At 40.3% G+C, this 18,654-nt stretch overlaps 1 protein-coding gene and 1 long non-coding RNA gene across 18 annotated transcripts in view; one reads left to right on the top strand and one right to left on the bottom strand.

Annotated features, from left to right (window-relative positions):
- The window catches only part of LRRC7 (leucine rich repeat containing 7), a 208,311-nt gene that overhangs the window by 44,510 nt on the left and 145,147 nt on the right, over positions 1–18,654 (bottom strand). For 9 of the 16 annotated variants that reach the window (XM_079982226.1, XM_079982235.1, XM_079982234.1 and 6 more), the window contains 6 exons: positions 16,255–17,932; positions 10,878–11,027; positions 6,894–7,013; positions 4,494–4,709; positions 3,067–3,159; positions 644–718 (listed from right to left, as the gene is read on the bottom strand). In XM_079982226.1, the coding sequence (XP_079838352.1) occupies positions 644–718; positions 3,067–3,159; positions 4,494–4,709; positions 6,894–7,013; positions 10,878–11,027; positions 16,255–17,932 (2,332 nt within the window). Of the gene's footprint in view, positions 1–643; positions 719–3,066; positions 3,160–4,493; positions 4,710–6,893; positions 7,014–10,877; positions 11,028–16,254; positions 17,933–18,654 lie in introns of those variants that run through there. The other 7 variants (XM_079982239.1, XM_079982241.1, XM_079982230.1 and 4 more) reach the window with 4 other exon arrangements.
- Positions 691–9,708, top strand: LOC307219231. 2 transcript variants are annotated; one of them, XR_013840339.1, is made up of 3 exons: positions 691–773; positions 7,773–9,064; positions 9,441–9,708. It is a non-coding gene; the product is annotated as an uncharacterized lncRNA (long non-coding RNA). The 2 variants fall into 2 exon arrangements; XR_013840340.1 differs by lacking the exon at positions 691–773 and adding an exon at positions 6,953–7,031.

The following is an 18,654-nucleotide window of genomic DNA, read 5'->3' as shown; positions in this document are numbered from 1 at the left end:
CTTCCTCAAAAATATTTGGCTCTTTTGTGTTATTTTCAATTTTATTACCACAAAATCATAGTTAAGGGAGGAGGGAGAGAATGATGTGGATCGTTGCCCTGATCTCACCACTGTTTCTGACACCAGTTGCACACAGGCATCTCCCCAGGTGGCTTCAGTTTAAATGGAGCCAATGCAAAAAAACACACATGAAGGAGTAAAACACAAAGTTCTGTATATTAGCAATATATAGTCAGGAAAACTTCAGACTGGGCAAACTTTACATTGTTTCATGGAAATCAAGTTAAAAAAAGGGTCATTCTCCAGCTTGCAGAATCCAGTCCACAACTGGGTCAGAGATGTAACAAGTACCTAAACCTGCAAAGGAAGCAACTAATTCGTCTCTGGCACACTAGCCATTTTGCTCCTTCATGTGCCCCAAAGACTACTTAAGCCACCCTTTCCACCACTGGGCTCACACCTACTCACGAGGGGGTTGTTTTCACCAGTGCACATTGCCGTTCCTACCAAACCTGAATCCCCACCTGAGGTCATCTAAAGGTTACTAGGGGAAGGCAGGGAAAAGAACAATACCGTAGCATGCACATGTAAAGGAATATTTGCACTGAATCCATGCTTTTGTTAATTAAAAGATTTTGCTTACTTGAATAATCTTATCACCAGGCTGGAGCAGGTTGGATGCTGGTCCATCAGGCTGAACCCTAGTAACAAAGATACCCTATAAGTCAGAAGTAACAGAGGTTAGGAAACTATAACCAAGAACTAAGCTAAAGGTTTGTATATGAACTAAGTGGACTGCAATAATTAATATGCCTATGTGCTACACTAGCTGGAATCCAGCCTACTTGCTGAATATTACAAGTTCTGTACTAGACAACATCTACTTATAATTTAGAAAAAGAAGCCTGTGATCAAACCAACAGTTCATTGCTGAATTAAATATATGTCATGGTGCATTCTTATTTTCAGTGTTATGGATCAGAAAGCAGGACCTCTGAATCCCTACTGCACATATGTATGTTCTCCCTGTAGTGATTTGGATCTCTGCCACAAAACACAACCTCCTGCCTTATCTTGCCTATCTGCCTCCATAACATCAACTGTTTTTACGAAAGAATGAAGAGCTATGGATCTGCACTGGATCTGCTTCCACGAAAGGTTTACAGCTCATTCCTCTGAAGAAAGTGATGTAGGATGACTTTAAGCCATGGTGTAGTGCAGGCATAGGCAAACTCAGCCCTCCAGATGTTTTGGGACTACAACTCCCACCATCCCTAGCTAACAGGACCAGTGGTCAGGGATGATGGGAGTTGTAGTCCCAAAACATCTGGAGGGCCGAGTTTGCCTATGCCTGGTTTAGTGTTACAGGCAAACCAGTAATTGTAGAGGAGAAAACTTGAAACCAGGCTGCCTCATGTTTATCATAACATCTAGTTCTACCAGAGGGGTTAGATAGAAACGGTGCAAGCATAATTTGTAGATATGTGAAATGTCAAAACAACTGATAAAGAATTTAACTATGCTATCGTAAGACAAATTAAAAATAGGCAGTATGGCATTTTAGCTACTTTAGAAATAAGGTAAAAATCGGTACATTTATCAATGCTTTAGCACTGATTGATGATTTTTATATGCTAAATGATTGCTCCTATTAACATTTTTGCTAAAATAGTATGAGATCTTGCTTAGTGTATAGCTAGTGGAATGCATCTTAGTCAGAATTCATAAACTAACAGCCTAGCAAACTGTTCTTGACAGTGAATACATTCCAAAATATCTCATATTGCTTATTCATGCTATTTATTACATTGCTGCTTATTTGAGTTCAAAATCCATAGAAAAAAAACATTTATAATGGTTCTACAAACATCTAAAACTTCATCTATATATAAATGTTCAGAAGTTATTGTGGTTCTCCTATAACTACAAATTTCTTTGGGGTTCGGGAATATTTCCCCCGTAGGGGGAGGTCACTCAGTCTCAAATATGGTGGGAATGGATGATAGATATTTGCTTAAATTTGATAGCATAAAGGTATGTAATCAGAAGTACCATCATGTGTAAGCTACACCTGCCCTGATGATGCCAGTGTGAAGAGAGTGAAACAGGTTTTGCCCTTCTTGACTGCATTCCAGATTGCAGTTGTTTATTTTGTCCCAGATCACTTAGAAGTCAATGAGAAGCAAGCCAGTTCCTGTTTATATAACCCTGTCCTGAGTTCTGTTTCTATAACCACAGGATGTAACAAGTTGGAAACTGACACTTCCTGTCCCACCTCTAAACCAAAAGCTGGATTTGAGAGGGAAGGAAGGGGAAAAAAACAATGCTTCTGGTATGGGAAGATGGAAGAGTTCCCAGTTTGGTGAACAGTAGATAAAACTAACTTTGGAAGAGGAGGGCTGGCCCCACCCCTTGCTTTGTCTAAGGCAGCTTTCCACAACCAGGTGCCCTCCAAATGTTTTGGATCAGCCGCAGGCAGTATGGCCAATGGTCAGGGTGATGGGAATTGTAGCCTCAACCATTTGAAGGGCACCAGGCTGGGGAAGGCTGGTCTAAGGCCACAATCTCAATGAAGGGTAGAAAGAAGGAAAGGAGAACTGAGGCCAGGAAGGGAACTGCTCATACTTTTCACTTCCTGCGTCCCCACTCACCAAACCTGATGGCCTTTCGTTAGTTCAGATCAGCATGTGAGACCCTAGGCATTTTTTATCACCACTGCAGAAGTGGGATAAGTGTTTGCTGAATGCCTTTCTGAAGGCCCTATTCTCATTTACTGACTAACCAGGGTAGTTGCAAAAGTGTAAAGTGACAGCCCCCAGTCTCTACAATCCCAGAATTTGCTGGCAACACGTTTTTGCAGACATTCAGTGACATGTATCCCTAGCCAAAGGATGTTTTGGGATCATAATACACAGTAGGGCAACCTGTCTTTTTCAGCTCTTTATCTTGATTACATTTTAATTGCAAGCAAAGAAACAGATGCCATGAATACCTGAACTTTAACTACCCTAAATGTTCAAACTGCATTATCTGGTCACTAATTCAAGCAAGAAATTACCACTTTACCTTGTCAGAAGGTTTGAATGGATTTCCTTGTCCACTTATTCCTCCACTGATACTAAATCCAAGGCCTGGATTCTTTTCTATCCTCACACAAAACTAGATGTAAAAGACACAAAGGGATGCTTAAATGCATGCATTTAATTAATTGTTACAAATTTGTTATTTTTTGACAAATGTCCTTGAGGCTACTCTAGGATGATTTTTTTTTTTAATTTAAGAAGTTTATTTGTGGATATACTGTGTGATACAATGTAAAATGTTTGAATCAACTGTGATACGATCATCAATGATGTATTCTATTTAAGTTGCTTTTCTTACTTAAAAAAGCTGATACAATCATATTTGTTTCATGACAATTAGAAACATAATACATTAAAAGATAATTTTAAGATAATAAGACTGCAGAAGAAATGTTTTGGAAAATCTTCAAACCCCACCCCCCATCAAAATGTAGTTAGGTAAAGGTAAAGGTACCCCTGCCCGTACGGGCCAGTCTTGCCAGACTCTGGGGTTGGTGCGCCCATCTCACTCAAGAGGCCGGGGGCCAGCGCTGTCCGGAGACACTTCCGGGTCACGTGGCCAGCGTGACATCGCTGCTCTGGCCAGAGCCAGAGCCAGAGCCACACACGGAAACGCTGTTTACCTTCCCGCTAGTAAGCGGTCCCTATTTATCTACTTGCACCCAGGGGTGCTTTCGAACTGCTAGGTTGGCAGGCGCTGGGACCGAACGACGGGAGCGCACCCCGCCGCAGGGATTCGAACCGCCGACCTTTCGATCGGCAAGCCCTAGGCGCTGAGGCTTTTACCCACAGCGCCACCTGCGTCCCTTAAAATGTAGTTAGATATAGTTAAAATGTAACTTTGGCAAATCCATTTTAATTGGATTGAAATTCTACATAGGCTATAGAAAGAGAACATCACATTTCCATATGTCTTTATGGAACTATAAATATAACTAGAATCCAAACATAATAGCAGCCAAATCAAATAAATTGCTTAACTTCATTGGGATGACTCATGTGGCCTTTTAAAATATGGTTATCGTTACATGCTGAAGTCACAAGGGATTGATTTTTGTTGTCCTAATGTTTGGTTTTGTGAATGCTTAGGACACATTGGGATGAACACCTTCTAGGTTTCTACAACATTATTAAGGTTTCCTATAGTGAGTTACAATTTGGAGCACACCAATTTCACTACTACTACAATAAAAATCCCTCATAGTGACTTCATCACTCTGAATTTGCAGATATGCATGAGAACTGAAATTTATAATCTACACATACATGCCTTTTTATTTAGCAATTTCAAATAACAGTAAATAGGAAAACTTTTTCACAGACTTAAAAAATAAACCTACTTCTTTGAGACATCTTGCACACAATTCCATTCACATCTCTCATCCTCATGCCGTTCTGCTGCATGCTCACCTGTTCTGGATAACCATCCATACTCCTCTGCCCTTTAGTTTGAATGACACATCTCCCTGCTTGTGGTGCCCGAGTGCTCTGAGAAGGGATCTGGATCGGCAGTGGTGGCTGATACTGCTGGATGGTCACTTTATTCATGTTGCTCTCATATGGCTGCTCTCGGCTTCGATGTTGTAGACTTTGCGATCCCATCAGCGTCTGGATATGGCTACCTGCCTGTGGGTAACATTAACTCATTAGGCCAGGAATTTAGAAAACTGAAAAAAGCACTTTTCTTGAAACTTGTACAGTCACGTACAGTCACACACACAACAAAGTTCTTGAGTATAAACATATGAAGTTCTGACTTTTTTTCCAAAGCAGCATAGTGAAAAAGTCCCTCCTTCAGCTATATTATATATATTTGTAAGGCGTAGAAAATCAATTGTAAAACAGAAAAGTGGAAAAACGTATTTGTTATTTATATTAGTACCTTCAGCTGAGTGACAATATCCTTCCATCCATGGAAGGCTTCAGATGCGGGGGGCGGGGGGGGGGGATCTTGCCGGCAGAGCAGGGAGATGACTTTTGCAGATTCCCTTCTCTCTGCTATCTCCAGGCTACCACCCACATTGTTCCAAAGGGCTCTGAATGTTCAAGAACCCCATGGGAGGAAGTGCTAGGAAGAGGCTGAATTTGTAAAAGTCATCTCCTGCCCCCTGACTGTGGAAGCAAAGTCTGGATCACACATAACTTCTGTTGGATCATGCCTGTCGTGAGTCCCATGGCGGTCAGATGAGGAGGAGGAAGAAGCTCAGAGAGCTCAAGGAAGCTGACCTAGGGGAAGGTTGCAGTGGGTTGAGGAATGAAAACTTGGGACCCCTAGAGCAGGCATAGGCAAACTCAAACATCATCCCTGACCACTGATCCTGTTAGCTAGGGATGATGGGAGTTGTAGTCCCAAAACATCTGGAGGGCCGGGTTTGCCTATGCCTGTCCTAGAGGAATCTGTTCTGGAGGAGGATCTCACCAGAGTAGGAAGAGGAGGTCTGAGTTCTAGGGATGGTCTAGTTGTCTGTTGGAGGTTGGCTTATTTCTGTTATATTGGAAACTTCAGGTGCTACCTCACCAGCTGCCAGTGCCTCCCCTGTCAGCAAAGAGCCCTCCCCTATTTTACATTTTTTAAGGTATTATTATCATCATTATTAATGATTGTATTTTTAAACCATCCACCATCTGTTTAGATCCCTGGGTGGTTTATAAAATAATCAAGGAAAATACACACACCAGAGGCAAATAATAAAATATTAAAATAATCATATAAAAGCAATCTATAGTCATAAATAACATCAGTAGTTAAAGTCTAACTATTACAAAAAATTACTGTGAAGTTGGTTCCAAATGACTCACAATGTTTAAACCATCAGCAACTATAGCGGACATGAATCTCCTGAGGTCAAATTCTTTGAAAGAAAATCAGTATTGCTAGAGCAGCATGCTCAAAAACTGAGAGTGAAAGGTAAATAATTCTCATCCATTTTAATAGATTTTTTGTTTGCAAAGCCTCATATTGTCACAGCTTAGGCATTCATAACACAGCTCCTAATGTATATGGATGAACTGAAAATAAATCTTTTTTGTAGAAAAACAAAATTACTTATTCTGATTAGGGAAATAATCTCCATTGTGTAGGCCTGTTTCCCATGATTTCATTTGTATTTTATATATTCTTTTACCATCCTTCACAAAAAGTTAATTATTTCAAGCTGGGAATGCTCTACTGACAGCACAATACAAATTGTTGGCAAAGAATGCAACAATGGATAGTGCCAGGGAATTAATCAGATTCTGGCATGTAGGGTAATCATTTAGCATACAGAATCATTGAGGAAGGATACTGAGGTGTCTAGGGAAAAGGCCTTTAAAAAACCACCATATTCTCAAACAAAAATTGGAGGAAAATGTTGACAGGTGAAGTAAGCCTGTTTCTGCCCTTCCATCCATACAAGGTAGTGATGCTAAAACACATCACAATGGATGAAACAATGGCACAAATGCAATGCTGGCAGTCAATTAATAGTAGTAAGAAGATTAGGGAATGTCTGTGAGCTTCCACCATCCTCAAAGCTAAATTGTTCCAGTCATTTAACTTTGGCATTGTCTGGCCAAGAGTCATTGGGTTTCCTAACTAACTTGAAGCCCTAGTTTCACTTCATGGTCAAGAGGGAACCATGTTTACTTTAGTATCAATGTAACAATCATGATTAAAGACAGTAGGAAAATTTGCAATGAAGCGAGTTCACAAATCCATCACTCATTCCCAATCTTTTTACTATAGGAGATCACTGGCATACATCACTACCAGATTAGAGTGGCAGTATTTACGCATATACAGTATTCATTGTGTGTGATAGTTGTTACCTTTTTAGCAACAGTTTCTGGTGGCACATCTCGCCTTCCAAGGGGATATGGATTCCATTGGCCGCCAGCAGAAACATCTTCCTGTCCATTGTCTAGAATGCTGCTCTGTTGTGATGGGGTCTATTTTTAAAATGTTAGGTAAGAGATTATTTAGTGAGAGAAACGATCAACAGTTCATTTGCCCCAAATTAGCCTTTTTGATAAACATTGTTTTTGTTTTAGTTTTGATGGGGAAATATCCACACACTACATATTATTGCATTTTATCAAGATATAGAAAAGCATCAATGCTCTTTTATAACTGATCATATATTTGGATAAGACTTTGATGCACACAAAAAGTGCTTAGTAAGAAACTGGCAACACCACAAATTTAAACACACACTAAATACATCTATCAGAAGGAACATTTTTAATGTACATAGTAATACAATCTTCATGCTTCTGCTTTTTAGAAAGTGTCAACTTATTAGTAGACAATTGTACTATGAGAGTGGAAATTCCATGGCAAAGAACCATATTTTTTATCCCATCTCAGATATTGAAATCAGTATGAAAATTGCTCTAAATGTCAGAGTTAACAACGACGTTTTCTGTTCCATATTAATATGCATTTTTAAAAGCTCCAGCTCAGGAAAGCACTTGTGATTCTTTTAATCAAGAAAGAGTCTGATCCATAAGCCAGAGTATTTGGCTTTAAAAAGGTTAATAGGCTGCTACAGTTAATGGAACTCTCAAAGTATCACAGAAAATATTAGGCTATTGGTGAATGTTCATATTAGTTATGGAAATTAAATACAAATGCTAATTTTTAGTTAACAAAAGGAAAATAGTTCTATTCTGCAGACATTCAATTTGATGTTCTTGTTTATCTTGCAGCTGCTGCCCAGGGGACCTCAATCTTCCCTCCAACTGCTGGACCTGTGGCCTCTACTGGATCCCCGGACCAAGAGGTCCTTGAGTTTTAAGAGGCTTTGGAACTGAGCACAAACACTGGCAGTGGGGAGTGGGCAAGAAGCCTCAATGCACAACAGGCCTTCAATTTGCACAAAGAGTGCATTCACATGTCATAGTAACCCATAAACCATGGCTTACTGTGCACAAGACCATTCCTGGAATTTTATTCCTATCTGCTAGCACTGTGGAGATACAAAACACAACCGCTAGGCTTAGAGTTACATCCTAAAAAGCCAGAGTTTTGCTCCCAACTACAATTGACAGCCAAGTTTTGTTCTTGGCTTGCTGACTGATCGTGGTTGTTTGAACAAAACAAACCTCAATCTCCGGTTCAAACGTAATGCTAAGACAGGAACCATGGTTTGTTTTCTTTGTGTGCTCACAGGGAGGAGCAAAACAGTCCAGATAGGCATGTTCATAGTAAACTATTTCAGAACACCAGAGAGAATTGAAGACCTCCATACACAACCATAAAGAATCCAAGTTGACCGTTCAGAATCGCCCATAGACAGCACAAAGCGTGGTGTAGTGGTTAGAGTGCTGGAAAAGGACCTGGAAGATCAGGGTTCAAATCCCTGCTCAGCCCAGAAACTCACTGGGTGACCTTGGGCCACTAACAGTCTCTCAATCTAGTCTACCTCACAGGGTTGTTGTGAGGATAGTATGCCAGCTTGAGTGCCTTGTGATATTGGAAGTAATTATGCCAAAGAAAGGAAGGGCAGACCACAACCCCAAGCCTGATATTATTCTTTTTATAATAAAAAAACAATGCCTATTAGTGTCCCCCCTCATGCAGTAATATTGCCTGCTTAAATGTCTATATTATTTGGAAACTGAGCAACTGAACATCCCAAATGGAAACTCATCCTATTAGATCTGGGTCTGGATTTGATAGAACCCCGAGAGACTGTTTCTAGCAAGTTTTTGGGTAGAAGCTACCATTGCTGACACTCTTAAAAGGGGTATATATAACTTTGGTTGTCAACACAGTAACAGAAAGTCACAGCAACTATGTCCTCCTCATATACGTAGTTGTGAAATGTGGCAATCGTGCTGTTCAAATAGCACATGCTATTGTTGCAAGGTCTGTGAGATTTGGTTTTGTTACAAATACTTCTCAGCTCATGGTTGCTGCACTGCTATAGTTATGTAACTGTTATAAGTCTATGAATTTTAATATGACAATATGTTTTGTACAGGTGGAAGCATTTTAGGTAAAGGTAAAGGTAAAGGTAAAGGTACCCCTGCCCATACTGGCCAGTCTTGCCAGACTCTAGGGTTGTGCGCTCATCTCACTCTATAGGCCGGGAGCCAGCGCTGTCCGCAGACACTTCCGGGTCACGTGGCCAGCTGCATCTGGCGAGCCAGCGCAGCACACGGAACGCCGTTTACCTTCCCGCTGGTAAGCGGTCCCTATTTATCTACTTGCACCCTGGGGTGCTTTCGAACTGCTAGGTTGGCAGGTGCTGGGACCGAACGCCGGGAGCGCACCCCGCCGCGGGGATTCGAACCGCCGACCGTGTGATCGGCAAGTCCTAGGCGCTGAGGTTTTACCCACAGCGCCACCCGCATCCCTTGGAAGCATTTTAGGCGCGTCCAAATAACGTGGGATCAGCGAAGTGCGGGTCCTTTTGGATCCAGAAGAGGGAAGAACAAGGGTGGAGTGGGGCAGATGTAGGGGGGCAGGGTAGGCTGTAATGGGGCAGGGTGCACTTATGTATGCTCTGTTGATGCAGGCAGGGATTGGAAATGGAACCCCTGGGCAAAATGGTCATCGCCTGTATTTTAAAAACTATGTGGTGAAGAGTGTTTTGTAGGTTAATACACTCTACATTGTGAGGTGCTGTTGACCCCAATAATTTATATTGTTTTACGGGGGGGGGACCTCTGTATTGCTTTACTGGAAAAACATCAACAAATGCATTTTAAAAAAACTTGAAAAAACCTTCTTCCAGACATTTATGGCAGTTTGACGATTGATGCAGTACTTCCCCTCTCCATCAAAGGAGGGTAAATCATGGAATCATTTAATTTAGACTAGAGGAAATCTCACAGCCTCTACATGTTAGCCAAAAATTTCCTTGACTAATCCCTTCCCCCACAATGCTTAGGTAGCTGTATAATCAAAGGAAGCAATCTTACACCTTTCCTTGGCTACTGTTTTCACTGTCTAATCTTCATCAGATAACATGACTGCATTGATGACTGGCAACTATGACTTATTACTTGATGTTTAATCTAGACTGTTTCAATTTAGATCCACTTTTTCATTCCCTTCTCTCAATAACATTTAAAAGAACAGTTTATAATTAATTTTCACACACTTAGGTTTTCCACCATCATATGTATCTCACCTACACAATCTATAAACAGGCCTAATGGTTTGTGGTCATGATGAATTCAATCTTGATTCACAAATATTTTTCAAAATGTTATTGAGATATGTCCCCACCTTAAAGGCTTAAAATACAAAACATATTTACATACAACATATATCTGATTTCACAATGGTCTACATACAGAAATGTGCTAATATAATAAAAGATGTAAACAGGACATACATTCTGAAATTTTCATTTGAGCTATTTTGATTATAATCTAGTCTTTAACTAGACCACTGAACTACATGACCAGTAGGTCCTAGCTTCTAAGAGATCATCCGAATTGATAACATAGTTTGTGACCGAACTTGGTTGACATTAAACATCTACACCATTCTGACGCCATCAACATCATTAACCAACTACAACATGAAACATGGCCCTCAGATTTCTCTGGTTCACATAAAATTGACTACATTAGTCTGCAACAAAAGAGCAGAAAGCAGCATGACTGTCACGTGGTGAGCCAATTACTTGAAGAAGCAAAGATATAAAGTCGGCAAGTTGTGTTAGCAACTTTGGTTTTTGAATTGCTTATAGGACACAAGCATGAATAGTAATGCAAATGCTAAAAAGGAAGAGGAAGGAGGGCATGAAAAAATATTACTGTGTTTTGTCTGATATATGCAGGCTATCTCATACTTACTTTCGGTAGAGGTAGCTCTTGATGCATTTGGTTTTCAAATTTAGATTTAGTCTGCAAGTTTAATGTCATGCTTCTGCCCGCATGCATTGCTGACAAACCTCCAGAGCGCAGCATGCCAAGGTTAACAGTGTTGTGCTTATAAGCAGCAGTCTGAGTAGAGGAAATAACAACCACGTGACAGGATATGAACACGCATGCTCATTAAGAGAAAGTACTGCACATATATGACTAACTTCACATGGTCTCATTTTAAGCAAACAAACAATACCAAGAAATAAGTAGCTTTTTATGCATGCACTGAGTCAGACAGAAGCACATAGAGTGCTAGTTGTACATAAAATGATTACCATAAAAAGACATTGACAAAAAAATCAAACAAGATATATTTTCATATTCACAGAATCATAGAATTGTAGAGTTGGAAGGGACCATGAGGGTCCCCTGGCCCAACTCCTTGCAATGCAGGAATCTTTTGCCCAATGTGGGGCTCAGACCCACGACTCTGAAATTAAAAGTTTCATGCTCTACTAACTGAGCCACTGTTTTTAATACAAAGCTATAGTAATTTATTTCATGCAGAAGTGGGTATTACCCAGAGATTTTCTACAAACTTATGATAAAATATGCATTTCTTTTCTGCAAGTAATAAATTGGGTAGAAGAGGTTCTACTCTATATAATACGCTTCTTAAAAATGTAAGACGTTTCTGGAGAGAATAAGGTTTTAAAGAGTCAAGGAAAATGGTAAAAAAAGAGTTTTGCACATCTGTTAGTTGCTGAACGATAGAAACATCTGACTTGCTATGGTTTAGTTTCACAAAGAACCAATCAAAATAACTGCTATCAAGAGCTGCTCCAATATATTGTAGTGGATGTATACCTATTTTGAATTTACACTTCAAAAGAACTATCCACACTATATGCAGTGTGATTAAAAAGATCAGTCAGCAAATGATCTTCATGAATAAATTATTCTGGATTATATATATACAAAAAAAACAGCAATATAAAAAGTAAAATGCACTGGGCAGTATTCACCCAACATGTCCCATCAGTGCAAGCCTGTATGAGGGCTTCTGCTTGTGCCATGGGGCTGTCCCCCATCTCCTCTCCCTGCACCCCCTGAAATTGGCTCTGGGTTGGTCACAGAACAGTGCTGATGGGACACTCCGCTTGGTGCAATGTTGAATTCCACCCATAGTGAGCATAGCTGTGGAAGTACATCTGAAAGATCTGTGCTTCACCTGTCCATGCAAATGAAGTAGTACACAGATCTCTCAAGTGTCAGCCTGAAAGCAATCACAATAATCAATGGAATAAGCTTAAACTCTTATGAATGCTCAGTGATTTACGGAAGCCACTAATGCCAGGGAGCCCACTGCATGGGCAGGTTTCCACGATGTTTCTGTGATGCCCTCTTTTGCCACTCCCCCTACTCCTATTTTGCTTCTGTCAGCCGACAGGAAAGGATGTTGGTTCCCAGTAATTTTTTAATATATATATATATTGAGACAGCTCTTTTGTACAGGGGAAATCATGCACAAAATAGTTGCATTAAAAATAAATTATAAAATTTGCCTTTGCAGGCACAGGAGGTTGGGAAAGAAAATGTGACAAAGAGCAGCAGCCTTTCATGCCAGAGACTCCAAATTGTCACATGACTTGGGAGTGACACACTTTTTGAAAAACTGCTGTTTTGTGCAAATCTGGGATATCAGAAAACTTGTATTTAAGAAGTAATTCTGGTTTTTTAAAATAAAGAAATGTGTATGCTTGTGTAAGGAGACCTTAAGTTTCCTTTTCCTTTTCCAAATTCTAGAAACCCCTCTGCCCACTGTACAGCATTAAAGGATTCAGGTTCAGGGCTAGAAACCAGCACCAAACCCAAGCACAGCAAAAGAAGATTTCAACAAACGTGAGGAAGAAATAAAGTAACCCTTTTTGCTTGTCTTTCCCCTGTGAACTCCAAACAGCAACACAAAACTCTTGTTCCAGGCTTGTTAGAGCCTGAATAGGACCATTCCTTAGGAGATGAGAATGCTTTGCAATGCTTTGTTGATTTGAAGGCTTATTGTCGTATTTTTCTTAGTAATCAGTGTATCTGAGAGCCAGGCTAAAATTTTCATAATTTTTTTTTATGATGTCTGATTTCCAAAACTGAACCAATTAAATAAATTTTTGTAGATCTTAACTGATACACCAGAATAAATATAATTTGGTTTATAATTCATCTAGTGTTTCTGCAATTTTTATTCATTCATTCTAACAGCTTTGCTTTAAAATCTATCTTGCTGCAATTTTGTAGTCTCTAGTCAGTTTTTCTTAAACAGGGGGCTGGGACCCAAGAGATGGCCATGGGTCATTTTCAGGAGAACCTCAGTGTCACAGCCTGCCCAGCGCCTTCTCACTTGCTGGCCCCACCCCCCAGCCATGCCATTGTCTTTTGATTGAACCAATGCCAACCCTAGCAACTCCTTGCATGCTAAGTAATGGTGACCAGGAGATGGAGAAGTTTGGGGAGGGTGGGGAAGAGAGAAGGGAGGTCTCACTCCTCTGAGGGGAAGCAGCCAGAGGAGCTCCTGAAGGAAATTAGAAAGGGAGATAAAAGGTTAATATTTACACTAATTATTAAAAATAAAGCAACTGATAATGGAAAGGATAGGGACGAGAGAATAAAGTTGTTATGGAAGGAAGTGAAGATAAAAAGGACCAGGGTGAAAGTTAGAACGAAACTGGCAGGTTCAAGGGAAGGGGAATAGATTTGTGTGACAGCAGAATGGAAGAAATTACAATAGATTAGTAAAAATACTCTGAGAGGCATTTAGAAGTGGGAAAGGAAAAATATAAAATAAAAAGCCTTCTCCACTTAAAGCCTCTGGATTGATTGGCAAACTCTGCCTAAAGTGGAGAGGATGAGTTTCAATACTTCCAGAGTGAATGTCTATATTTTGCTTGAGGGAAGCTGAGGTATTGAACTCCTTGCTACAATGAAAATGCTATGGTAAATAATTAAACAATTTCCAAAGATGGTTTAGCTATCAATAGAAAAGTGATGTCAGCCAGCCAATCGTGCCAAACTCCATTTCCATAGGCCACTGTTCTACAACTTGTAGGCCTCGGTAATTTTCAACAAGTTTATGTGGGCTCTGGCGACAGCAGGGTGGTGAAATCTGAGAACGCCAGGTCTAAGCCCAAGAAATTGTCTTTTCTTTAGTTTAAGTGGTTCACTGTTCTATATGACATCAGGTGTGGGGCAGGCAAAGACCTCAGCCAAAAGGGAGTCTGCAGGTACTGCTGATCAGCTGACTGGCGGCACCTACAAAGCCCTGTGTACAGGACTTCACAAGACCCAATGATGATCTGATCAGCAGATCTTGCAAAGCACCTTGTCAAAAGCTATACAAGAATGCTTTGCAAGACCTGACAATCAGATCATCATTGGCGCTTGGCAGACTGATTTGGCCTGCTCTCCAACCCCCTTTAAATAAATAAAAACAGATAAATTGTATTACTGAATGGATAGTTCAGCTCTCAGTGAGCCACAGCTAAATTGTGAATTACTTTGTTTGAAAAACACATGATGATATCAAAAGATATGAAACAGTCTACAATTTTTGCTCCATTATGGTTATTTCTGAAATATAATCACTTATTGCAGTCACTGAATGACAAACCGATATGTATCTGGGAGTATAAGGAAGGGTAATTTTGTGAAAGCAAATCTGAGAACGAGGTCTGTAGGCTTCCAATTTTCCAGGATGATTTCAGCATTTTTGACAGCCACATTTGGCAATCTCAATTTTCACTTATTTTGTGAAAGCATCTGGTGAACTGTAGGACTAAAATTATACATGAATTGGTCTTTCGTAATTCATCTTATTTCCAATAGTAGTTGATTGAAGGCAAACAGGTTCCTGAGGCTGAGGAAGGCTGTATGAGACACACAGCATTTAACGAGTACAAGGTGATGAAAATCGAAAAACAGCCAACAGGGTGAATGTTTAAGTTCCTTGTTAAGCCCCCCCCCCCCCCCCCGGCCATTTATACAAGGCAGCAGTAAGGTTGCAATTTAAGATGGAAGACCAGCTTCGTAATCCTCCCTTCAAACTATTCTCCCACTGAAAAGTTCCCACTCCCATTGCTTTTACCTTCATTGGGGAAAACATGAGTACCTGCATTTTGGGGTGTGTGTGTGTGTGTTTGTGTGTGTGTGTGTGTGTGTGTGAGAGAGAGAGAGAGAGAGAGAGAGAGAGAGAGAGAGATGTGCAAATGGAATAAAGTGGAAAGGTTAAGAAGCTCCTTTTCCTCCTGTACTAGTCTTCCACTTCAAACTGTAGCCTCAATGGCTGCACAGTATATTAGACTTCTTTCAAAAGAAAATAATGGAACTACGTGTAGTATGTAGTTTTTCTCAGAATTCCTTCCAAATGCTTTCTGGATATATCAGTTATAAGATGTTTTATTCATTTACTTCTTATCATCATTTCAAACAATACCTCATATTCTTAATTCTTCACGCCTTGGAAACTGTGTCTCATGTCAATGAATTACTCTGCACATTTACCAATAATAAATGTTAATTGACAAACACTTCCTAACATAGAAAATATAAGTTATAGTTGGTCTCTGTTGGGGCTTTACGTATTTCAACCCGTTATCCTAAACACACTTGGAAATAAGTTAAATGTAAATCAACTGACTTACTTCCAATTACATAGATTTAAGACTTGGGGTACCAGAACAAAAGTAATTGTAGCTTATTTGTTAATCAATGGCTAAATTTTCTAAAAGAAATCCTTAATTATATCTGCCATGATCCAATAGTTCTGATACATGAAGATGGTTCACACATGCATATCTTACTTTGTGCACACAAGGGCATGGACTGATTCATAACACAGCCACTGAAGATTGTGCTATTGAATTCTGTAGAGTTGTGGAGTATCCCCATTAACTATAAGCCTGCCAAAGTCAGTATTTCCAATACTTTTGCTTTGGAATTTGTCTTTAATATTTTTCCTATGCACTGTAAAGGCTAGCAAATAAAACAAATATTTAAATTATAAACTATTTTTGTGATTTCCTTTAAGCTTCATAAATTACCCACTACTAGAAGACCGAGATTATCATTTTTGCATTTTAAAAAACAACAGTATATCAGGGAAGAACTTCTCCAATGCTCCCCAAAGCAACCCTAATTCTAACTCATTATGTATAAACTGTAACAAAATACATTTCATGGTTTATTAATTCAGTACACAAATCCAGGAATTATTACTGGATAACATATTAATCACTGCAAGCAGATTTATATATATATATATATATAGAAATATAAAAACTAAAAGGCATTAATTGCAGAGAAATGCCAAACATACCCTGTCTAACCTTCTAGCTTCTATATGTCTAAGTAGCTGTTGTCTCCAGTCAGCGGGCATTTTACCACAGCTCTCATTTCCCTTGACAGGGGTAGGCCTTGTCTTTAAATCAGTGTTATCTGACGGCTTGTCACCATAGTTACCCAAGTTATAGTCTGATGGTATCTTTTCCAACAGAGCTGCCATTGTAGGCCTAGCTGAAACTGGCCTGGTTTGGGAGGTACCATAACTCTCTGTACTGTAGCTTCTTGCAGACAATGGCCTCCTTTGAGTAAGGTTTTTAACTGGAAAACTTCCAGATTGGGCTTTCACTTCTTGATATGAAGGGTGTTCATCTTCATACCTGCCATTTCTTTTGAGGAATTGGGATTCAGACACTTGCATGCTGCTTTGGCGTTCCATGGGTCCTCTATACTGGTGTCTGTTATACCTATCGCTCTGAGGCAGTTCGTGTGGTTCACTGACTCTTCTATACATTGACATATCTGTGGAACTGGCCAATGAATCTGCTCTTCTCAAAAACCCAGCCCTTGATCCCTGACTTGAGTACTGAGTGTTGACAGTCTCCTCATTAACAGAAGGCTGGGAGAATGAAAACATGTGCTCCATGGGTGGATACCCTCGGTAGGCTCTTGGGCTAACCAAATCCTTTGAGACAGTTTTAGTCTGCTGGGGAATGTACTCTGGAGTGTGTTGAAAAGGTGGCGGAATCCTCTTTTCGGCTTTCACTTCCACTGATCCTTGAGGATTAAAACTTTGGTCAAACTGGTACACTTTTTTAGTTACAGAAGGCTTTTGCTGCTGCTGCACCTTAACACTTCCATAGGTCAGCAACTCATCATCAAGCATTGGCACAGACTGGCTACGGGACATGCTAGACATTCCATGTTCTGGACCCATCATTTTATCTGGCCTCTCATGCATACCGGCATTGTCCGTAGTAGCTGCATAGTTCTCTAGCGGTATATTATAAACTTTATATGCGCCAATGTCTATCTCATCTATACTTTGTGACTTCTTAAACCTATTCGTTTTCAAGTCCCTCATCATTGGTGAAAGCCTCTCTGTGCTCTTGCTGATAGAAATGACGTTTTTAGAAGGATCCGGGCGACAGTGAATATGCGAAAACACATTACCAAGACTTCTGTTAGCATTTGACTCATGATACTCCCACGGTGTTCCTGGAGAAAAAGTGCTAGCTATTTCCGCAGAATCTTTAACAAGATCCTTCCTTTCAGGTAAAGGGCTGGTGGTAGGGGTGCTCTCCAGCTTAGAAGGAAAGGCTGTCCTATCTTCAAAAGGGCTAGGGGTTCTTGTCCAGTTCTGCCAAGGGTTTGATGGAGGCACTTCTGATTCTGGTGTATTTCTGAGAGTAGGCTGTTCAAGTTCTAGGGGGATACCAACTATCCTGTCTTGCCTAATTAAAGGCCTGCGTCCGTGAGCAGATGTGCTTCTCGATTTAGAGCTTAGGAGGGGGTTAGCGCTTGGATTCTCCACTGTGCTCTCTTCTGCTACAAATCCCGTGTTATCATAGTGAGAGCCATCATTCCAGCTGTCAGCAAAGTTGTCGCTCATTGGACGCCTCTCGTTATGTTGTTGTAAGTTTCCTGCTGGAGCAGACTCCCGTTGACTGAGCAATGGCTTTGTTTCAAGAGGTTGAGGAAAAGATTGGACAAGCCTGGAGAAAACAAGAAGAAAGATTGGTATTAGATAAGGAAGCTATCACAGCAGAATAAAATGCTAATAAATATCTTACTATTATTGCATGTTTTGTTTAACCCGTGAATGAATGGAAGCTTTAGCTTGTTTGGAGTGGGAACAAAGAGAAAGCACACAAAAAGAGAAATATCACAATTTATATGTATATGAAAATGGCTTTGCATAAATCTAAAAATCTGCCTCCAAAAAACCTCTGGTATAAAAATCTCTATGCTAGTGACAGATAAGCACATAGTACTGAGCCTGCACGCAAAGTGAAAGTCTCTTTGAAAACTGAGTCTGTATCTATGGTGGGACAAAGTTGCTTATATAGGATTCTGCATGCATGGAGTAAATGTAGACAGTACAGAAAACCTTGATGACACGTAATCATTTTGTACGTTTTTCATTCTCGTCAGCTGAAAAATGGGTAAGATAGACGAACTGCTATTCAACTATTGTAATCTACTCTGAAAGTTTGCAGATAGACCTGAATTTTGGGTAGAAGTTGCCGGAGTAATTTCCACCCGTAAGGCATAATTCCTCTGGGCCTTGACATGGAAAAAGGTGCCCTTCCTCTCGCCTACAAACATGGGCCTTTCCACAGAGGTGCCTAGTTGTGGGGGAGAACTTACTCTGCTCTGGTTGCTCTGCTCTTCTCCCTCTCCTGCTGTTGAGGGGGCAGGGATGCTGCAACACTTA

This window comes from Podarcis cretensis (genome assembly GCF_951804945.1).
Source record: "Podarcis cretensis genome assembly, chromosome: 6".
In the NCBI taxonomy this organism is placed as follows: domain Eukaryota; kingdom Metazoa; phylum Chordata; class Lepidosauria; order Squamata; family Lacertidae; genus Podarcis; species Podarcis cretensis.
This window is presented reverse-complemented; position numbering and strand designations above follow the sequence as displayed.